Source organism: Phyllobates terribilis, unplaced genomic scaffold (assembly GCF_046119375.1).
Source record: "Phyllobates terribilis strain yellow unplaced genomic scaffold, ASM4611937v1 Scaffold_1__5_contigs__length_1240528914, whole genome shotgun sequence".
Lineage (NCBI taxonomy): Eukaryota > Metazoa > Chordata > Amphibia > Anura > Dendrobatidae > Phyllobates > Phyllobates terribilis.
Window position 1 is genome coordinate 1,115,429,256 of NW_027362761.1, and position 24,514 is coordinate 1,115,453,769.

General features: G+C 45.5%; 1 protein-coding gene across 3 annotated transcripts in view; it reads right to left on the reverse strand.

The window, feature by feature from the left end:
- RBPJ (recombination signal binding protein for immunoglobulin kappa J region) overlaps positions 1–21,840 on the reverse strand; it is a 67,545-nt gene extending 45,705 nt beyond the window's left edge. The window contains exon 1 of one of the 3 annotated variants that reach the window (XM_073646529.1): positions 21,773–21,840. In XM_073646529.1, the coding sequence (XP_073502630.1) occupies positions 21,773–21,792 (20 nt within the window). In that variant the 5' untranslated portion in view covers positions 21,793–21,840. The remainder of the gene's footprint in view (positions 1–21,772) is intronic. The other 2 variants (XM_073646547.1, XM_073646538.1) reach the window with 2 other exon arrangements.
- Between the last annotated feature and the right edge of the window lie 2,674 nt (positions 21,841–24,514).

Sequence of the window (24,514 nt, forward strand, 5' to 3'; positions counted from 1 at the left end):
AAAATGTGTAATTTATCTTATCAGAGAAATCTACTTTTTCCTCCTGGACTGAAGTCTCATTCTCAATTCATTAATAAAATCTGTACTGAATGAAGACGGATTTCCCCATTACGGAGATAGATGGCAGTTGGTGTTGGCCACAGACATTCTGCTGCAAGTTCTATGAAGCGACAGTTACAGTTCTCTATAGAACTTTATAAGCACCAACTGCCATCTCAGTGAAGGGAACATCTGTACACACTGAACCAGTCCAGGAGAAGAAAGAAGCAGATTCCACCAATGAGAGAAATATAAAGCTTAATCATTTTTTTTACATATACTATTGATTAATAGGGGGAAAAAAAAAATTAAGACAACGGTTACTCTTTACGTTCACCTCTGCTACATTGGTACAAATACAATGCAATATTCGTAACTGGACCCTGCTATATTCTTAAAAGGGAAACCGGCTGTAGGTTTTTGCTACTCATCTGAGAGCAGCATACTGTAGAGACGGAGACACTGATTCCAGTGATTATCACTTACTGGGCTGCTTGTTGTCATTTTGATAAAACTCAGTTATATCTGCTGTAGATCTAGCAGCTCTCAGAATGCTGAGCTCTGTATAACTCCGCCCCCACCACTGATTGGCCCATGTACAGTGTACACAAAAAGCTGCCAATCAGTGGTGGGGGCGTGGTTTATCTTAAAAAAAATTAGTAAACATTTATTTTTATATTTGATAACTATTCTGGCCGTCACAAGCACAGGCGCTCTTGATAAAATGACAAATGCTAGTCTGAGTGGAACCTAAATATAAAAGGACATCGGATATAACCTCTATTAGCCGGTCAATACAATGTGATTTTAGTCCATCAAGAACGGACAGACTTGAAATCCATGCTCTACCTCCTCACACGAAGGGAATCAAGTTCGGCATTTAACCACATTGCAGGCTGACGTTTCGGCAGTAAATCACAATATTTGCTTAGGTCTCAGTTTCTATGCACAAGTAACCCAGTGACGTAAATCCATGTTTCCCAGAGGCAAACAAGGGGTCTTGACCATTATAATGTACAATAGTGACGAGCCAGAGTTGTCGGTCAGGACCGGTCCTGCTGCGAGAGCGAACAAACAAGTGACAGATTACTGACGGTAAAGATATTCTAAAATCAACACCAAACACAGATCCACGGACGGCAATTTATCACAGATGGCTTCATACAGCAACGTCAGTCCAATTATCTTCACAGGTTTTATTTTATCAGCACTCTGAGGTACAAGTTTAGATGTAGGTTTTCCATAATCAATATCGCTTTCATCATGTATCAAGATAGACCTCAGATCAAAGGGAAGCAGTCCGCCTGAACCTCGGGCAGCAAGTAATCCAGACAGGTCCCCTCTTTACAACAATGAAACACTAATTGGCAAAGCATAGCCGTGGCCAAAAGTTTTCAGACTGACAAATTTCAGTTTCTGCAAAGTTTGCTGCTTGAGTTTTTATAGTGGCAAAACTCTAGATTGTTATGTAGAGTGATCAGATGAATTACAAAGTCATTCCTTGCCATGCAAATTAACTTAAATCACAAAAAACTCCCAATTCCAGTCCTGCCACAACATGGCCTGCTTACATCATTTCAGAAATCTTCTTGTTCGCTCAGAATAGAGTGTCATCAAGGACAAGGCAGCTGATATCATGCTGATTGCATTGGAAGAGCAGACTGCTTACCAAGAAGGCTGGTGCTTGAAATTGTCTACCATGGTTACCTCCAAGGAAATGTGCAGTCATCATTGATATTCATCAAAAGGGCAAGGACATTGGTACTAAGATTGCCCCTGAATCAACCATTTATCAAATCATGAAGAACTTCAAAAAAAGTTCAACAGCTCTGAAGAAGGCTTCACTGCACCAAAAGAGTCCAGCAAGTGCCAGGACAGCTCCTAAAGAGCCCAGAGACTCCACTTCAAAACCCTAACCCTGGCATACAAAGCTGTCCACAACCTGTCTGCTCCATACCTCGGTGACCTAGTCTCCCAGTACATACCTGCACGCAACCTCCGATTCTCAAAAGATCTCCTTCTCTACTCCCCTCTTCCCACAATCGCATACAAGATTTCTCCTGTGTGTCCCCTCTACTCTGGAACTCTACCCCAACACATCAGACTCTCGCCTACAGTGGAAACCTTCAAAAGGAACCTGAAGACCCACCTCTTCCGACAAGCCTACAACCTGCAGTAACTACCGCTCCACGATCAGCTCTACCCTCACCTACTGTATCCTCACCCATCCCTTGTAGTCTGTGACCCCTCGTAGGCAGGGTCCTCACTCCTCCTGTACTAGTCGCCGTCACGTTTTGTTAAAGATCATTGTAATTGTTTTTGTATGTATACCCACTTTCACATGTAAAACGCCATGGAATAAATGGCGTAATAAAATTATTATATAACCATAAGGATGAAGCTATGGGATCGGTTCAGATTAAATGCAGAGCTTGCTCAGGAATGGCAGCAGGCTTTTTGCAGGTTGCCTTGTGTCAACTTTCAGACTGTTTTTGACATGTAAAAGAGTGATTTACCAGCGAAAAGGTGAGTGCTGGCGTACATACTGTGTCAATCCAGCAGTAAAGCAGTAAAGCATCCCGAGACAATTCATGTGTGGGGGCCCACTCACAATTGTGCCTAAGTACATTGCCATAAATACACAATGGATGGGATCTAAACATTCTCAAGAGCAACTTCTTTCACTGATTCAGGAGTAACTTTGTGATGAACAATACTTTTTCCAGCATCATGGAGACCAAGTCACAAGGAAAAAGTGGCTCAGTGAGCAAAACTTTTACATTTTGGGACCATGGCCAGGAAACACCCCAGATCTCAAACCCATGAGAACCAGCAGTCAAACCTCAAATAGTGGGTGGACAAACAAATTAATAAATTGTAATACACTCCAAGCACTGATGAGACAAAAATGGGCTCAGGTTCACATCAGTCAGGATTTGGCCCAGAAATGGATATCCAACATGGCAGGGAAAATTGCAAAGTCTTGCAAAATTATCAGCACTATAAATGTTGAGTCTTTAAATAAAATTGATGTATTTCTCAATAAAAGTTTAAAAACTTATGAAAAGTTTATAATTGTACTTCCGTATCATAGAAACATCTGACCAAAAGCTCTAACACTGAAGCAGCAAAAGGTGACAAGCAAAATTTGTGTCAGTCTCAAAACTTTTGGCCAGGACAGTAGGCGGCTCCCTCTCATCACCAAGCTCAGCTTGAATAACTATTGGGAAAAAGAGAATCAAAGACCTGTCAATCAAGCAGAGCTGCAAAGAGGGGCAAGAGGGAGACACCCAGTGGACTCTTCTTTCAATGCCCGAACTCTTTTCAAGCTCTTCCTACACCTTTCCAAGATGCAAACAATCATGACAGATGCCGATCGATGGCAGCCATCTTTTGAAGCTGATCTGCTGCGACTGATTTTTTGGCTTTTCTCAGGTTCTGTAGTTGAAGATACCAAATAATAGATTTGTATTCTCTTAAATAAAGGTCAAATATTGCAGCACAGATCAACATTTGGGTCAGAGGAGTGTTCAGTACACAATTAGAAATTTAGAACATGTAGGATCTCATCTTTCAGCTACAGAAGAGAATCTCTTGTTCTGGAGGACTCTTACAGCCCACTGCTTTTAAGGGGATCGGTGTAATACTTCTTTTGTCCTGTGGAGGAGCTGCAGGAGAGCTGAACACTGCTCAACTATAAAGACATACATTACAGACCATATATGAGTCTGCATTGCAAGCCCAGGATGGCACATCCTGAAAAAGTAGGATACTTGCGTTGTCAGATGTTTGGGTCCTGTACACATTTAGCAGCAGATTTATATAGCTATAACCACTGTAACATGTTTACAACTAAGATCTTCAACTTGGTCAACCACCTAACTACACACGAGTATAGTACAGGTTAATATGACGCCAAGTGATCCAAGTATGATCATATCTATTACAACACTCATCCTAACCACAGACAAGAATTTTGTATATATATATATTTTTTTTTTTATTAGGAAAAAGTTATTTTAAAAAGTGAAAAGGGAAAAAGGAATTCCTTTTTGGATGAAAGCCAGTTGAAGAAAAAAGACATAACATCTCTGGTGCAGAGAGAAGATGTAACCCACCGGGAAAAAGGCCGGCTCGCTGTCCTAACCCAGACAGTGCGGGGATTATTCTGCCATGCGTGCAGTACAGGAGTCAGTGTATGCCCGGCTGTATACACTATACCCTCCCTCCTATACGGCCTGATTAATAGAGTGTGGATGTGCAAAGAAGGACTTTCAGCAGAGGTTACTACAGCCGTAAGTCCTGGCCACAGCACGGCTTCCTAACCCACCAGAAAGGCTACCAGAGTAAGCACTGCCACTGCTCTGCAGCAGAAAGGGTTAACTATAGCTAAAGAAATACACCACTTACTTTGTGTGTAACTTTTACATATGTGGCTGCAAAACAGGATTGTGTGAAGGCCACAGTCAGGAACTTCTACAGACCACCTTCACATACAACAAGTGATTTGTCAAGAAATCCGGGCGTGCAAGAGGCAAACTTCTGAATTAAAACGTAGGAACCTGTGTCCTTGCTTCTTGTGAAAACACTTTTTTTTTTTCTTTTTAAATAGATTCTGAAATCAATCAACCCAAAGAAGTGTTCACTGCGTAGATAGATTTCTGTAAGTTACAGAGAACTGGTCATATGAACACCTGTTATAGTCCCGCTCATATATGACGCATTAAACCAATTTATGCCGCCAGGTGCTGCAACTGCTGTCATAGGAACGATGTACACAGAGTCACCCAACACCATGATAATAATAAATACCAGGCAATCAATTGATACGGCGACCACTAGGCAGCTTCCATTGGGTCGAGTACCAGCAGAAAATTAAGTCCCCAAAATGAAAAAAAAAAAATTCACAATATACTGTAAATATAATATATATACACATACATATCTATCAGGAGTAGGTTATATGACCCTAGCGGCCCAATAGCTCAATGCTAGCGACTATGAATATCTGCCCGGAGATTCACTTTTAAAACTGAAGAGGGAATTTGCCTATTGAATGGTAGGATTTTAGCTACAACCTGCAGCTGGCCATGGAGCCAGAGTCGCCCTTACTTTTACTTCCTGAACAATGCAAGGTACAAAGCCTTTCAGGAACTTAGTGGGGACCCAAGATCCCCAAAAACAGCCGCAATTGTTTTTCAGGAACGCTAAAATTAACGACAATGAATTAACAAGAAGAAAATGAGGTTTCTGAATCACGATTAGTGTCCTCTCCCGGCCACAAGGGAAGCAGTTACTGTTATTTCTCCAGTCTATATACACACACGTGTTTGTGTGTATATATATATATATATATATATATATATATATATATATATATATATATATATATATATATATATATATATATATATATATATATATATATATATATATATATATATATATATATATATTGTTAGTATTGGAGGCGCTATTTGGCTACTTACTATCAAAGGCAGCGAATTTTTAGCTGTATCAATAAAAATACTTTTTAGTCATTCCTTCTCCCGAATCCTTCTTTTACTACCATTAGCGCGAATTTTAAACCATAGGTTATATATATATATATATATATATAAATTATAGTGAAATTTAAAAAGCAGGGAATACCCTTTTTACTCAATGGTAATGGTGGGGATGACCTCCTGGGCCCCCACTAGAGTTGAATAGAGCATTTGGTGGAAGATACTACATGCTACAGTTGAGGAGGCTTCACCCTTGTAAAGGTCTTGTCCAGCTTTGGGGACATTTTAGGCAAACACTGGAGCATGCCGAATGTTAACGCTGTCTAAAATACACAAATTGTATGTAGTCGGCTGTGCTTGCCGGTTGGAGAACTCACACAAACCCAACTATACAAATTTCCATACCGACTGGATTCTCATCCGTATCTTCCAACAGAACATTCTCCCAATGGACCACAGAGAAGTGGATCAGAATCTAGTCGGCACATTACCGCAAGGCAGCAAAAATTGCAAGGTTGTAGTCATGTGAGGACCACTCAAACCAACAAGCAGAGACAAATCCGAACAGTTCATGTGTATTATGTATCGTTAGTATTAGCCAAACTGTAGGGCTTGCCGAGAATTTCCCGGGGCTGGACAACCCTTTTGGTTGTGTGATCCCTTCCAATCATGAATATTTTGTGTTGGCTTCCCTCGGGCACTCTAGGTTCCTCCCATAGCCCAAAGGCGGGGTTCACACAGCTGTACTAAAACCCAGGCCAGTCATGTCCACAAGTTGTGAAAGTAACTGGATCTTCTGCTCCCTTTCATGGCAGACGGGTACAGGAGCTGCTTGCTATTGGCTTGCACTAGCCTGGACCTAAAGACCACACTGGTGCATGCAAGAGTCCTAAACTACCCCCCCCCCCCCCCCCCCGCTGACCATCAGGTACCAAGAAAAGCACGCTGACCAAATAAACGCTTGTCAGAAAATGCCCATAGACAATTTGTTTCCTATAAAATTGGCTTTGGTGTGCGTCCGATGTTGGAAAATTACGGTCATGAGAGGAAGTGAAATCATTCAGCGACTATTCGTGTTTATTACCAGATCTGAAATGGGAATCCTGGATCACCCACAATGTGATCACAGCCCGGGTCTTGCCCCAGAATCAGCTCCGTACGTATGGTAGTGTCTGAGCCTGGTACTGCAGCTCTTTCCTAGGATTCCTTCAAGTTCTGAAGATCAGTGGAGATGCCAGAAGATGGACCCCCACTAACCCAGAACCCTGAAAATAGGTCATCAATACTAAAGGTCCATGAAAGCCCCAGACATCTCATTTCATACTAGAACCCTCAACATCAGTGACTATACGCTATATACATACGGCTTACGTACAATGTGATAATTACTGCAAACCAGAAGGATAACCTCATCCTCGGAGTAAAGTTATTAGAGCGGTCACTTAGCCGGGCATGGCGGTATGAAGCAAGCACATTTTTTGGAGATGATGTCTATTTTCGGATTCCCAACACTACTCACAAAAATCACAAGATAATTAGGAAAATGAGAAATTTGACTTAACTCCAACAGCTCCAAAGCCCGCCCCAACACATATGGCTTGTTTTATACAGAGGTAAAACACAGATTTCGGGACGCATGGATGAGCTAGTCTATTAACAGTATATATAAGCCTCTGGAGGAACAGAAGATTGAAGCTGTTCCCAGCTACGTGGTCCTGGAGGCCAAAATAGCAGGAGAGGAGAGGCCCAACTTCTGTTTGTGATGTGGGAGCTCCGACAAGTCTATAAATCTCACAGACTATCCATACGCTCGCGTCCATTCTGCAATTTCGACAGTTCAAGCTTCAAAACACCTTTTTGCGTTTTAGGAGTGGAAAATGATTTGATAAAAAGGAATTTGAACATTTCACACCATAGTGATCTCTGTATAAACCGATATAAAACTGTGACTCACATTATAAAAGGCAATTATCAGTAGCAGTAAGAAATCCAGATATTGAGTCTTGTTATAAAGCTTTCCTGAACGCATCAAGTGTCAAAGATTCTCCGGTAATGAGACATTCTTGGGGGAAGGCCCTTTTCTGGTCCCCATGACTGTGCCCAGTGCACACGGTCCATATAGACATGGTTGGGGGGAGTTTGGTGAAGAACATGACCGGCTGTACAAAGCCGGGTTCTCAACCTCATCCATTATTTTTAGGATGAACTAGAACGGAGATCGTGAGCCCAGCCTGTCCCCAGCATCAGTGTCTGACCTCACAAATGCTCTTCTGGACGGTGGGACAAAACTTCCCAAAGACACCCTCAAAATCTAGCATAAATTTTTCCCAGAAGAGCATCATAAAACCTTCTGGGAGAGTAGTGTCCCAATATTTTTGTGGGCTGGGTTCAGTTGGCCATACAAAATTTGGGCCAGTCAAGTCCGAAAATTGCATTAACGGGCAAGTGCAAGAGGTGCTAGCCATTTACAGTCCTAAATAATGGATGTACATCGGACCAAGAGTAGTGCATGCTAAGATTTTGCTCCCAATGACACTCTCCAAGTGAAAAATCTGTTATCTGATCAGTCCTATTGACCAAGGGTCAGCGCGCTGTCCATGTGCCAAATGGTTTACAATCCGATATCACGTCCGATTTACACGTCTGAACGAGTCCTTATTCTGAGGACTGCGGCTACAAGGCTATGTACACGGCACAGACACAATGAGGACTTCTCTCCAGATTTTACAGTGACCACATTACATTAGTGACTTTGTGGAGTCATCCACACGTGGCAGAGAAAATCTGAAGTATAAAATTGACAGGTTCTGTGGATCTGAGACTACAATACACTGGTGATAAATCCACAGCATCTATGGAGTGGAATCTGCAGAAGATTATGCAGATTTGGCTGAACAGAAAATGCTCAGTGGATACTTTATGTATTAAATTTCATCTACCAACTGGGGAAGAAAAAAAAAATGGCCCTGTGATTTAGCTATTAAATCTGAGACGTCTTCCTTTATGTACTGAATGCGCGTTACAAAGTGTGAAAGGTGCTGCAAACACGTGCAAAAAAAATAAATACTCAGGAGTTTTGCGGGCTTTATAGTATCAACAATATGGAAAATGGACTTTTTGCATTCTTATCAAATGAGTCCCGGTTTCTGATACGAGATATGAAACTGAGAAAGCAGAGGAAGCTAATAAAAAACACACACATAACAAAACCAGACCGAACACACACACATCACTACAACCACACCGCTCTGACTGATAACAGGAAGACCCGGGGCAGGCGGTGGAGTGTTTAACCCTTCTAGGATACCTGCTGTAGTTTTTGTAATCATGCCACCCAGGCATATTCAGAACTGGAACAAAAATAATAAAGTCAGCTATTGTCTGCGAATATCAGCTCAAACACCACGTCCACAGGCAGAAATTTGTGAGCAGCAATAGCCTGGTGCGAGGCCCAAATATGCAGAAGACCAGGGGTAATAATGCACTAAATTAAATCCTTCTAAGCGAAGCAGTAAATCCTTCCAAATACATTCTGTTACCATGTTATGTGCCGGCAGATACACAACGTGAATGCGATTCCTGAAGCTACATGCGGCTTATTTTTGCCTTGCAGATTTTAAGATGTTTCACATCCAGTACTACTTATACAACACCTTCTCAAACATTATGTTACCCCATTAGAACACCTTTATGCACCGCCCATGCTGGCGCCGTTCCAGCAGTATCGGCACTGGCTCTCCCGGAGATTACATGACATTATGTCACGCAATCCCTGGGTCCAATCAGCGGCTGCTTCACTGACCTCTCCTTAGGACGTAATTAACATCCAGTGAAGGTTAGCCCTGCCCGCTGCTCTTTCACCTCCTCTGGATGTCTGATTTGACCAAAGGAGTGGGGGTTGATTGGCTGCAGGGATCACATGACAATGTCACTCGAGCCCCGGGAGAGCCAGTGCTGACAACGCTGGAATAAGTTATTTTATAAAGGGGAAACAGAATGATGGAGACGGGATTGTCCAAGTAGTGTACAACCCCTTTAACCTGTGTAGATGCCCTCAAACTAACTGATGATTTAAAGGGATTGTCCACTTTTTCTTCATTTTAACAAAAAGTTAGGGACATGATTTTGTGGCACTGATACACATGTATTACAGGTTTTCCACCTTCCTGGCAGAGTACACATCTCTCAACGGCAACTGATGGCAGAGCATGTTTATGGGGGACCTGTCCACTTGTCTCATCCACATGAAAAACAGCTTTTCCGTGTGTAGTGCTTTACCAGTCTATGAGGAAGGAGGTAGATTTATATTTTAGAGAGTGCCATTGGTCCACAGTATTTGTTAAAGTACATTCACACATCATAGTTGAGAACCACATCTGAAAACAGTGCGATTCTCTGCGGTTCTGCAAATCTTATTCACCATGTGGTTCCCAATCACAAAGATGTGAACCTGCTATAAACCATAAGTGTAGGTCCACATTAAGGGCAGCATTGTCTGATGAATCCACAGAAAAATGTTCAATAAGAGAATTTCACCCCTGCAACCATGGATTTAAGAAATCCATCAGAAACGAACATTCGGGTGACGGTAAAAAAAAAAAATTGGGGGCAGAAGAAAGTTCTGCCACCTTACCCATTCACAAGCTCCGGCCATTTACCTGCTCCTGTAACCGCAGGGGTCTCCTCTGCGCAGGTAACATCCACAGATCAACGACCCTTTATTCCTAAGGCTTTGTATCTGAACAGCTTTCCCTCGTGCACACATTAAACATGGCGCTCCGGCTGATGACACATAAGGTTTATTGTGCCGGCCTCTAGGTGATCCTCTGTCAGTTCATTCCCATTATCAAGTGTAATCTGTTACCAGCAGTATCCAATGACTGCTGGAGCAAAGAGACAGTGAGTGGTGCAATGCATGCTGGTAAGTGAAAGAAAAGCAAGTTCCTATACCTATAGTGCTGGCAGAAAGCAGATAAAAGGGAACTGCCCACTGAAACACACTGGACAGCAAGTTGCAGAGCAAGAGAATCCAGACAGTTCCTAAACAGGAGACTGATCTGTGCAATAGAGCAGGTTTCTGTTGTGGTGGTGAGCATCCAGATCGTGCTTTTCTACGGATTGTGCATAAATGGACACAATATGTTTAAAGATACATACAATAGATGTATGAAGAATTTTGCAGGATCCTGGTCCAGCGGCCACCTCTGTATTTCACGGCGGCTGGCTGGGATCCCTGTGGCACGCCTCCTACCTGCTGCCATACGTAGAGCCTCTTCCAATCTGTAGGCTCAGCGTGGCGTCACTTGTGCGCATGACGTTGTGCACACCTACTAATTAGAAGAGGCTCCGGGGACGCTGGCAGACAGAAGCAGCTTACAGGGCTCCTTACCAGGGTGCTGTGAATGGATTCACTACATACAATGGCCTCCATTCATCATTGACTTAAAAAAAAAAAATTAGCAAGTCACTTTCTTTCAGTCTTGTGGCATTCACTGACTTATTTTTGTGGCAAGTTCTTTATTTAAAAAAAAAAAAAAAAAAAAAAAAAAGATGCAAGTGGTTCAGGTTTTTGCACAAAACCCAAGAATAATCTATATTTGTGTGTTTTTGTTTTGTTTTTTTTGGGGGTGGGTCACAGGCTACTTTTCAAATGCAAAAAAAAAACAACATTAAAAGAAAAGGTGTCACCAACTCAAAAGTGGCCTTTTTTTTCCTTAATGAAAGAAAACTTTAATGGAGCAAAACTTAAAAGGATAAAGCGAATGTAGTAAAACCACAAAAAAAAAAAGCCAAAAGGCAAATTACTCCAGAAAACCACAGTGAAGAATCGGGGACAGTCCAATGTTGGACAGTGATTTTTTTTTTTAATAAATACACCATGATTGTAGTAGGCTGTATTTAACAATCTGAAAGGCTTCTCGATAAGGCTTTAAAAAACATATGCTGCAAATGCAACAATAAAAGGAAAAAAAACAAAAACCCTGTAATGCATACTTAAAAAAAATTATTTCGCTGCAGGGTTTGAAATAAACCCCAATAAATCGCTGCAAATCACCATGTGACTTAGGGGTCAGAGCGCCACATCCATGCCACTTGGGGGTCAGAGCGCCACATCCATGCCACTTGGGGGTCAGAGCGCCACATCCATGCCACTTGGGGGTCAGAGCGCCACCTCCATGCCACTTGGGGGTCAGAGCGCCACCTCCATGCCACTTGGGGGTCAGAGCGCCACCTCCATGCCACTTGGGGGTCAGAGCGCCACCTCCTGTACAACAGGAGGTTTCAGTGGGTGGCAGACCCAACAGGGTCATTAAAAGGTGTGTCCAGCAATAGAGTTCACCGACTAATAGGCACCATGATTCATGGGCAATCGAGAAGCCGGGCTCCTTACCAACCAGTGGCACAAGTCCCACTAACGAGCTGTGGAGCCTTCCATATGTCTATAGACCTTTATATACATTTATGCTCGCACTGTCTTATATGGCTTTTCAAGTGTTCTCGGCTTTGGATAAACCATGTAATGTAACGATTTATCCTACTGAAGGCGCTACCACCAATGGGATGCGATCTGGGGGGGCAACTAGCAGCAATTAAACTATTGTGTAGTGTCCCTATAGAAGCATATAGTCAATGAAACCAGAGGGAAGCAAGTAATGCACCAACATGCCGGACACTGAGCAATCACTGGCCTCTTGGCTAGTGGTCCTGATGAAGGTTGCCGGGTATTAACTTATGAATGTCCTAATCTCTTACACATTCCTATCCCAATTGCACAACCTAAATCACATGCAGTAGCACGGCAATGCTGTTCTGTCATGGTGCGCCACCTTGTGGCTACAGCACCAAACATACCTGCAGCTATTATACCCCAAAGGAGAAAAACAAACAAAAACCTATTGTAAAATAAACTAAAAAAAAAAAACTAAAAACTTGAATGTTAAGTCTGTAAAATTAATCCAAATAGAAAGGTATATAATCAATACCGATCTACCAGGGATGCACACGGTACTTTAGTTTTCTACAAATAAGGTGAGAATCTTTAGCAAAAATGAGAAATTATATTTTGTACAGTATACACACACAATATAGATAAAAGTATTAGGATACACACCCTGATCAATGATTTTGTGCTTCTGATTCAATCCCACTTGCACAGGTGTATACCCTCCAGCTCCTCGCTTCCACACCCCCCACTCCCCCAGTGTCTAACCGCCGCCGACCCCTCGCTTCCTTTCCCCCCGGTGTCTAACCGCCGCCGACCCCTCGCTTCCTTTCCCCCCGGTGTCTAACCGCCGCCGACCCCTCGCTTCCTTTCCCCCCGGTGTCTAACCGCCGCCAACCCCTCGCTTCCTTTCCCCCCGGTGTCTAACCGCCGCCGACCCCTCGCTTCCTTTCCCCCCGGTGTCTAACCGCCGCCGACCCCTCGCTTCCTTTCCCCCCGGTGTCTAACCGCCGCCGACCCCTCGCTTCCTTTCCCCCCGGTGTCTAACCGCCGCCGACCCCTCGCTTCCTTTCCCCCCGGTGTCTAACCGCCGCCGACCCCTCGCTTCCTTTCCCCCCGGTGTCTAACCGCCGCCGACCCCTCGCTTCCTTTCCCCCCGGTGTCTAACCGCCGCCGACCCCTCGCTTCCTTTCCCCCGTGTCTAACCGCCGCTGACCCCTCGCTTCCTTTCTCCCCGGTGTCTAACCGCCGCCGACCCCTCGCTTCCTTTCCCCCGTGTCTAACCGCCGCCGACCCCTCGCTTCCTTTCCCCCCTGTGTCTAACCGCTGCCGACCCCTCGCTTCCCCTGAGGAGCAGAGGGCAGAAAAGTCACCACCGGTCAGCTGACTCCATAACTGCAGAGGCCAGACCTCCTATGGTAACATCAGCACAAACACTGCGTCCCCGACAGGAGCTTCATGGCCGAGAAGTTGCATGCATCCTCACATCACCAAGCATAATGCAAAGTATCAGATGGAGTGGTGTAAAGCCGCCACAGCCGAGCTCTGGAGCAGTGGAAAGGTTCTGTGCAGTAACAGATCACAGGTCTCTATCTGGCATCTGGTGGACGTGTCTGGGTTTGGTGAATGCCAGGAGAACATTACCTGCCTGACCGCATCGTGCCCGCTGTGAAGTTTAGAGGCTTAATAATGCTATGAGTTTTGGGGGGATTTTTTTTTTTTTTAGGGGTTTTTAGAAAACCCTTAGTGCTTCAGCATACAGGACATTTTGGACAATTGTAGTTTCCAACTTTGTGCAGGCAGTTTAGGGGTAGGCCCTTTTCTGCTCCCCATAACTGTGCCCCAGTGCACGACAAAAGGTCTATAATGGCATGGTAGGGCGAGTTTGGTGAGGAACACCATGAGTCAATACACAGGGCCCGGACCTCAACCCTGTCTTACATCATTATGATGATGATCTAGAAAAGATGGTGGGCCCGACCTCTCCTCCATCATCAGTGTCTGACCTCACAAATGCTCTGCTGAATGAATGGGGAAAAAATTCCCACAGACACCTCCAACATCTTATAGGAATCCATCGCAGAAAACCAGAAGCCGAAATATCTGCAAAGGGAATAACTTCATATTAATATCCATGGAACAGGAGGTGATAAAAGCTCCTGGAGGTGTGACGTGTGTAAGAGAATATCTAGGCACGGCTGAAATCTGCAGCCATTGCTTATTAATGAGTGGTGCGGACACGGACCTACAGCTCAGATGTGTCCAGGTCTACATCAGAAGAGCGGGGATGCAGGATCTCACCTGGAAGAGTGTGTGCACATGGTATCTGCAGCAGAAAACAAAACTCTGCTGCAAATAGAATGATGGCAGGAAAAACACGGGTTTGTTTTGTGTGTTTTTTTTCTCATTCATTTGAAAGAGGAGAAAAACAAAACACTGTTTAAAGGTTAAAATTTGCAAGGAAAAGAAAAGAAAAAAATAAATAAACAGCATGTGCATCAGATATCAGAAGCCTCACTCACTTTGCCATCACCAACACTTCTGCTGCAAAAATGCATAGAAAAAAAAAAGTACCATGAACAAGCTCTACGGCTATGTTCACATGCAGCCGTTTTATGAAAATGAAATGCTATATCAGAAATCTCAGGCACACGCTTTATTTCTAGTTCTGCAGCATGTGAACTCTTTCAGCATTTTTTCACCCATAGAAAGCAATGAGAAAGTGAAAAAAATTGTTTTACTGAACAAAAAACGCTGCAAAAAAGACTAACTTTATTAAACATGTACAGAGACAAAGGACACAGGTAATCTGCATCTCAAAAAACAAGACGGTGAAAAACACTACAAAATGGGAATTTTCAATGCAGCGGGTTTTTTTTTTTTTTTTTTTTTTTTTTACTGACCTGACAGTAATATGACCTGATTATTTTAGGGGTGGGCTCAATCCTGCAGAATACAGGGACATCTATGGGTAGAAGACAACCCTGAGGTTCTCAGCCTGCGGAAAGGCAGCACTGGCCGGACTATAGGGTCCGTACACCGGAGATCACATGAGCACGAGCCCCCCCCCCCCCCCCCAACCATGACCTGCCTATAGTCAGCTACCCTGCAAGGCCACTCATACCTAATGCAGCTACCATATTGCTGGGAATGACTGGAATACTCAGGAAACCACAAGGCTCTGTGATAATGCGGGGTAATGACGAGCTCGTGGTCACGGCTTGCTTTACCACTGTGGGAATCCAGCAGGTGGGCCGCACAACAACACTATTGATCAGACGCCCTATCTCACCCTGATAAGGGCAGCATGCCGGCACTCCCACAGGTCACACAACCCCCACACAAGGCGCTGGGAGTGGGGTGGCGGATTACTGCACCATTACTGGTTTACTTATGTACATCAGGCCTTATGGTCTTACCGTTTCTCCCACAGTTGTGGCCATGGAATTAAATAGAAGCCATTACTATTGTATAATACAGCTTGCACCCTACATGCCGGCAGGTCACCACCGGCTGGTCGGGACGTGCTGGAGAGAAGCAGACTGGCAACCATATGCGGGGGGAATATCCAATCCCCTAAAACCAGTCACACATTCAGTATTTAGTCAGTATTTGTGAGCCAAAAATCAGCAGAGGAAAAGTACAATAGAAACACATCATCACTTCTGCACTTATCACCCACTCCTGGTTTTGTCTTACAAATACTAATGGAAAATACTGACCAAATACTGAACGTGTGAACATGGCTTTATACAAGTTTTCTGTGGAAATGACAGCCCAACAAGTTTACTACCATTTCACCAGAACGTGGTGTGAATGCCGGCTGTAGAGCTGATTTTCTGCCGCCAATTCACCCAGAAAAGTGTCGAAATTATTAGAGGGGATCACATCTTACTCCTTTCCACCACACGTCTGATGGCACCAACAGGACTCCCATACTGTCCTGTACAGTCAGCAAACTTCCAGTCCTACAGGGAGAGATCCTTAAAGGACATGGACAGAACCATAAGAATAGGGCCGGGTCTCACGTCACTTTGAATGCAGAGGGGGCTGATCACACATTGCTCAAGTCATTTACTTCGTAACTTGCCAAAAATGGTGCGCCGTGCGGTCGCCACACGGGGGCGCCCTCCTAAAGCGGCAGCACGGAGAACATGCAGAGCTCATTCACACATCTCGGATAGGACTCCCAATTCTCCCCAAATCCACATCAAAAGCAAGGGAATATAGAATGGAGGAGAAAGGGCGGGAGTTGGTAGATACTAGAATGTGCCGACTCAGACTCCTCAATTTCCACGACTCCCTCATACACGGCTCATGTTTAAGTGATAAATTTACTGTAGCACAGATTCATCTCAGCTAAAAGTCTAAACCCTTAGATCAGGAATAGGAGACATTTATAGGACATTTCATAACTTTCCCAAATTCTTATGAAAAAAACATTCCCCACAAACTACATTAAACTACTGTACCCAATCTATTATATATTTTAGGAGTCAGAGTTGGTCCATTTTATACAGACTCTGACTCCACAGCCCTGCAGACAACACCATCTCATTCGCTATATCCCTCTGTATAAAATAACAGCCTGTACTCGCCTCTAGTGCTGTTCCAGAGATGTCAGCATCTGCTTGCCCCTGGGCTCACATGACGCTATTATGCTACAGGAGCCCTGCAGCCAATTAGTGTCCGCTTGCCTATTACTTCCGTCGGACACCTAGAAGATCTCTGCTGCTGATCTCTGACTTCCTCTAGCTGTCAGTTTTGCACAAAGCAGTCGATTAGCTGCAGGGCTCACATGACATACCATGCGAGCCCAAAAAAGCCAGTACCATCATCCCTGGAACAGCACCGGCAGAGAGTATAGCCAATTTTTATTTTATATAAAGGAAATATAGCAATAGAGAAGGGGCTGTCCGAGTAGTGAACCACCCTATAAATTCCTGACATCTGTATTTGATGATATTTTCACTGAGCATAAAACTGTATGGGATTTATAGCAATCTAATGCCTACTGTGCTTTACGCTGCATAAACTGACCTGTGGTGTGTTTCCTAACCCCCACAACATGGCAATATCGCTTGCGGGTACGCAGAGTTTTGCGTTTGGATTCTCCCTATAGAATTATTTTAGATGCGGAAAATCCACAGGTAAAGCAAAACAAAAAAAAACAAAACACAAACCATGTAATCCACACATGATTATATCGTTAGTTTTGGCAAATGTCAAATATCAAACATAAAAGACAAAGCAACTTTATTTAAAGCACCACTCCAGCGTGTGGTTTTTTTTTTTCAGCGCTGGAGTGGCGCTTTAAATCTAAGCCCCCCGGTCACATATTTACCCTCCAGCATCTTCATAGTTTTTTCAGTGCCGCTCCGGTCCCGCGGCGCCATCTTCTGATTGGCCAGAAGTCAGAAGCTAGGTCACAAGCTCTCAATGCAAGTCCATGAAGGCCAGAACGGGGCTCTCATAGACTTGTATTGATAAGTGACCTCCAGCGCAATAAAAAAAACAAAAAAAAAACCACACTGGAGTGGTGCTTTAAAGCATAACATACCTAAAAAAAAAGGCAAACACATGTAACCTAATCTGCGACATCAAAGGTTCCCCAAATACTCACTGTGGGAACATGGCCTTAAACGGCCACTAATCTGCGTGTGGAGATTGGAGTACCCACTTAGGTTTAAAAGAAGAAATCCAATGTCCAATTAGCCGTAGATGATTCTTACGAGTGTGAACGCACCCTCACATTATGGCTGGATACAGAAGTCAAATTAAGCCCTAGCAAGCCACCACAGAAGCGTAAAATCAGGACAATAAGTAGCTGCAGTAACCACGACACGCAATATCCATATACACAGCAGCACATCACGTCTCCAGACTTACACACAGGCTTACTGATAACCATTTGCCGCAGTACACGCCGGTTTATGAGCTCCTGTACAGCCGGCACTATAATTACACGGGGACGTCAGGCGGCTTTTTCTTTCTTTTGCTGGTTGGGATCTGAAGAAGAGTACGGCGGGCGGCAGAACCTGCTCGTCACATCGCCACACAAAGCGCTTGTCATTTCTGCTATTTTGACTACACAAAGCAGGTGCACTCATCAGATGGCCGCATTATCAGAAGAATAAAAGGACCATTGTGTTCTTCATCACACCCCTCAGGTGACGGATGATGGGGAGAAGAAAACAAACTAGTTACACTGATATCAAGAAATAAATAATTTACTGAATATTGGCGGACCATCTAAAGTGCATGGTGCTGTGCCAACTTCTCCTCCACTGCAGATGTAAGGGGGAAAGAAGGATTGGGCATGTTGATTTTAGCATGCCCCATCATTCTATTCTCAGTGGAAGCAAGCTGCTGTCTTGCTATTCGGCCTAATCCCTCCCATAGAAGTTGCGAGGGCAGTGGGTGGGTGACAGCACTAAGAATTCTTCAGTTCATCTTGCAGCAATTTAGCTTCACGTATTAACCTTGTTTTTTTTACACTAAATCCAAGTATAAACCAGTATCTCCATTAGACTAAGGCCCTTTCACATGAACAGATAATCAAGATTGCTTGATGGCAGATTATCGGGTGGTGTAAACATCCAGGCAGTTGCACGATTGGATTTTTTATTTATCCAGAACCACTGTCCATATCGGCAGCGCATTGTCCCATGTAAATAGGGAATATGCTGCCGAGTAATAGTGCTGTCTGGGGGCAGAAGGTTTGCATTACCGTTCACTGTCCCCATTATTTCTCAGAAGGCCAGTAAACAAGACATGACATCCTAACCTCTTAACCACCAATGCCCCTTTTTACTAACCTGAGATACAAGTGCAAAGCATCCTTCCATGGGTGAAAATACCGCAGCTGTCGGCTGTACACTACAGCAGACACCCCACTGCATCAGTCAAAATCGGCAAAGACCATGGTCGTTTAACCCCACAGATCATGACAGCGGCATCTAGATGGTTTACAGAGCGAGGGGTCTTCCTCTTTAAACCCATCTGAACCGAGATCAGATCACAGCTGTGTGGTCCCGACGGCTGCCATGGCAATCCAAGGTCCAGCGATGGTCTTAGATTCTGACAGATGTTAAACATTTTATTGGAAAAATGCAATTTTTCTTTACTGCCATGCCACTTTGCATTGATTCCTGAAAAGTACCTGAAGGGTCAATAAACTACCTGACAGCAGGTTTGAGTACGTTTAGGGGCACTGGTTTTAAAATGGTATCAGTCAGGGGGTTTTCCATTATATTGGTCCCCCAAAGTCACTTAAAAAAAAAACGCTTTGGGAATTTCCATTAAAAAAAAATCATTTTTAAATCTAAACTCTTGAAGTAACAGGACATTTGGCAATGGTGCTGCTGTGAGGCAGACGTAAGGGGAATATTATTTAGTAACTATTTTGTGTGATACGACTATGTGTATTGATGTTATAGACAAAGTTTGAAAATTGTTACATTTTGTTTGTTGTTTTTGTTTGTCTGTTTTTTTTTTTTTTTTTTTTTTTTTTTTTTTTTTTTTTTTTTTTTTTTTTTACACATTTGTCAAGTTTGATATTTTTAATCAAGAAACGGAAAACATGCTGACAAATTTACCATCGTCACGCAAAAAAAAAAAACGACAAACGCAGTGGGATATTCCAGAGTTATTGCCACGTGTCATTTGAAAAATTTGGTCTGGTCACTAAAGGGTTAAACAGTCAATCGGCACTTGATACTGGCCTGAAATGGGCGTGTGTAGATGAGCCTTGAGGTTGGCTCTGTTCACACAACACTTACACTGAACGTTAAGCATAGCCAGAACCTGACCCAGGCTGTGGATTTCTCGTTCACACAGTGTCACTTTACGCTGAGGATTGTCACTCATTGCGGTGCATGTCACACACACCCAAAAAGTTTTGGAAGCCACGATGTGGACCCCAGCACTGGACCTATAGAGCGCAGACTCCAGGCAGTTACATCCCCGGTCTTTATACACTGCAGGGACGGACATGTGAAGCCGATAGGTTTGGCTGACAGATGAATGTCTAGACTGGACACTGTAACAAACCCTCAGATGTGAGACGTATGGGGTGAGGATGGGTTTAACATTTTCCATACCACAGAGCCTTAAACAATCTTACATTTGCTGAGGAGCTGAAATTTATAACTGAGAAACGTTACCCCTTAGAATTTACTTTATTTTCTACCAGGCGTTTTTCATCAAAAAATAAATAAAAGACACTTAAAAACTGATGATTAACATTAAAAAGAATAGGACGAGTCTTACAAGAGATTTTTCAGCATTTTTGGTGCAGATTTACAAAAAAAAAAAAAAAAGAACACACAACACCACTGCACATTCCCTAAAAGCAGGTTCTGCTCACAACTGAAGTGTGGGATTTGTTGATCAATAGATTCCATCGGTAATCTGTGCCCCTCACGGATTTATTACGGGGTCTATCCAGGCAAACAGGAATCTGAACCTCAAAGCTGATACAATTGTGACAATCGCTCTGAACCTATCCACCAATGACAATGTGAACACAACCCAAGTGTGTAAAGACGGGAACTGTGCCCTTATGGCCGCAAATCACAGCCCGACTGCGAGTCTCATCACTAATACTGGGGGGACCCATCCGACACCTGCAGACGTGCATCCCAGACCACTGGGTAAAGTTTAGCCATTCATTCTCCATAGAGCATCTGACAGAAGAGCAAGAATTTGATCGTTTGCTATGGACATCCAACATGATGCCATCCTGCAAAGGGCATAACAGTGATAAAAGCTGCAGCGGTCAGACACCTGCATCACTTATTACCCATCTTGTGGACATGTGAGCTCTTCCGTTCAGTGGAGAACCCCTTTAAGCTCCATTCATACAAGTTTCTAGAAGCAAATCAGCACAAGTCCTGCCTCCATCACCTCCAGCAGTTGTTACCGTACACATTGAAGGGGTAAAATCTGCAGGAAAAACATCAGCAAACTGAAGTCACCGTGCGGATAACAGACCCCCATCCTCTATGTCCACACACAGATCTAGAAAGAACCTCCAGAGTCGCCCTGGGTCAGGTCTCCGGTCACAGCCCCCGCTGCAATACCTGCTGCCCTCCCAGTACCGCGTGACTACTGGTGGGATGGGCACCCGGTGAGCCCGGCACAGTCTGTGGGATGGGCACCCGGTGAGCCCGGCACAGTCTGTGGGATGGGCACCCGGTGAGCCCGGCACAGTCTGTGGGATGGGCACCCGGTGAGCCCGGCACAGTCTGTGGGATGGGCACCCGGTGAGCCCGGCACAGTCTATGGCGGGCACCCGGTGAGCCCGGCACAGTCTATGGCGGGCACCCGGTGAGCCCGGCACAGTCTATGGTGGGCACCCGGTGAGCCCGGCACAGTCTATGGTGGGCACCCGGTGAGCCCGGCACAGTCTATGGTGGGCACCCGGTGAGCCCGGCACAGTCTATGGTGGGCACCCGGTGAGCCGGGCACTGCATACCGGGCAGAGATCCCAGCAGGAGGGCCGGGCACATGTCTCCGGACCCGGGATCTCCGCAGCACCGGCCTCTCCGCACACAGCCGGCCAGACAAAGCCTCGTTCCTCCAGCAGACACAGGAGACGGAGCGCTCAGCTCCCGGCGAGCCCGGGTCCCGACCCCAGCAGCAGCTAACTAGCGCCGCCGTGCAACCCGGGCCCGGAGCCTCCCCCTGCCCACCGAGCCGAGCCCGTACAGGCTTCCCCCCAGCCCAGCTCCCTCCAGCCCCCGAACTCCCCCTGCCAGCCGCCCCGACTCCCCAGACTTACCCTGTCACAACAGGCGCCATCTTCCACAAACTCTCGCCAAAACTCCAAACCTCGCGAGAACCTAGCTGTTGTTTGGTAGAACGCCCCCGAAGCACCGCCCCCACGAGGCCTAGCCACGCCCACTAGACGCCGCTACCAGGACAGTGGAGGACTTGCGCCCCGCCCCTGTTCCCACGGCGCAAATGTGTGACTGAGTGTGAGAGACAGAGCAAGTGAGCAGGGCTGTGTGCAGAGAGCGGGTGCACGGGGATACACTGTGTATAGGGAGGACACGGGGTGTATACTGTATATAGGGAGGACAGGGGTGTGTACTGTATACAGGGAAGGACACAGTGTGTATACAGGGGAGGACACGGGGTGTATACTATATACAGGGGAGGACACGGGGTGTATACAGGGGAGGACACGGGGTGTATACTATATACAGAGGAGGACACGGGGTGTATACTATATACAGGGGAGGACACGGGGTGTATACTATATACAGGGGAGGACACGGGGTGTATACTATATACAGGGGAGGACACGGGGTGTATACTATATACAGGGGAGGACACGGGGTGTATACTATATACAGGGGAGGACACGGGGTGTACACTGTATATAGGGAGGACCCAGGGTGTATACTGTATATAGGGAGGACACGGGGTGTACACTGTATATAGGGAGGACACGGGGTGTACACTGTATATAGGGAGGACACTGGGTGTATATTATATACAGGGGAGGACACGGGGTGTACACTGTATATAGGGAGGACACGGGGTGTATACTATATACAGGGGAGGACACGGGGTGTACACTGTATATAGGGAGGACACGGGGTGTATACTATATACAGAGGAAGACACGGGGTGTATACTATATACAGAGGAGGACACGGGGTGTACACTGTATATAGGGAGGACACGGGGTGTATACTGTATACAGGGGAGGACACGGGGTGTATACAGGGGAAGACACGGGGTGTATACAGGGGAGGACATGGGGTGTATACTGTATATAGGGGAGGACACGGGGTGTATACTGCATATAGTGAGCACATGGGGTGTACACTGTATAAAGTGAGGACACGGGTGTATACTATATACAGGGGAGGACACGGGGTGTACACTATATAGGGAGGACATCGGGTGTATACTATATTCAGGGGAGGACACGGGGTGTATACTATATACAGTGGAGGACACGGGGTGTACACTGTATATAGGGAGGACACGGGGTGTATACTGTATATAGGGAGGACACGGGGTGTATACTGTGACGCGCCCCCTGGGCCAGTGTTGTTTGGGGGAATACCCGGAGCCGGATCAGATGGGGGTTGTAGTCTCCGAGTGGCGGTGACCCGGTCCGTGCCCAGGGTGTCAAGCTCAGTGTGTGGCAGACCTTACAGATGTTATTAGTGTTCTTTGTGTCGACTACGCCACCCGTTGATTTGCGGTCAATACGGCCGCCGCTGCAGCAGGGTCCGCTGAGGCTGGTGGTGCTTGTGCAGCTCTGGTAGTATAACCCCCAACGGGAGGGGTATAGCCTCAGGGGGTCAGGTGTAGAGGATGGTGGTAGTGGTGGTGCAGTGTGGATGTTAAGAAGACTCCGAGCCGGGCTGTGCAGTTCAGGGTTTTTACTTACTGCTGTTCTTGTGGTCACTCTGGCCTTAAGTGACCGCCCGAGCCGTGCTGCGTCCACCAGGTCTTGGACTCGGCCAACCCCCAGGTGATTCTGGAGCGTGGTCCTGAGCTCCCTTTCTGACTTGTCCTTCTCTCTGGCCTTCCCCACCAGGGATCCACCTAAGTCCGGCTCCCTCGGGCCTCTTGTTGGTAAACCCTTGTCTCTGGGTTCCCTGACCCTATTCTTGGTTTGCCTTCCGGGTGGATTTAGTGGGTGGTCGTGGCAGATCCTGCCCACGACCTCCGGTCTCTGGCTAAGGTGTGCTGTAGCCTCCACCAGCTTGGGATCCGGTACCCTGTTGCCAACTCTTCACCCTCTGATCTAATTTTGGGTTCTTGGAGTTCCCTCTTCTCCCCCTTCTGGGTCCTTCTTTCTCCTCTCTGCTTCTCAGGCTCTCTCAGACTGACCAAACCTCTACAAAAGACTGACGTCTCACAGACTGACCCTGATCTAAGATGGTTCCCACCTTATATACTCCCTCTATGTGTGAGCTCAGGTGACCAGCACCCAATGAGCTCCTAGCTTTACCCAGGCTGCTCCCCCTATCTGCCCCTACACTACTGGGATGTTCCACCCCCCTCCCACTCCAGCCAGGAACAGACACTGTCGTACCTGCACATAAACTGGTGGGAGTACCGTCGGTCTGTTCCCCGGAAATGGGATGTGTGTAGTGCATGCAGCTAACTGAGCTCAGTTCCACACTCCATCCTTACCCGGGAGTGGAATATCACACCTCTGGGTTGAGGTGCAATACCCCTGTAGCAGCCGAATCCTCAGGGTGCTACATTCCCCCCTGGTAAACCACAGCACGTCCTCGGGCTGTAAGATAACAAAACATCCAAAAACATACAATTTTTTTTTTTTTCATAAACATATAGAACATTATATATATCATAAAACTTTTCATATTAAACATTCTTGTTCCTCCGGCCACGGTGCAAATTGTGACCGGGTAAGTGCCACAGTCTCTTTTGGAAGAAAACAGTTTCCTATAAAACCGGTAGGGGGCGCTTTAGGAAGCGCAACTATATACAAGGGAAATATGGCCGCTCTCAGTCCTCGGCCAGGTATTAG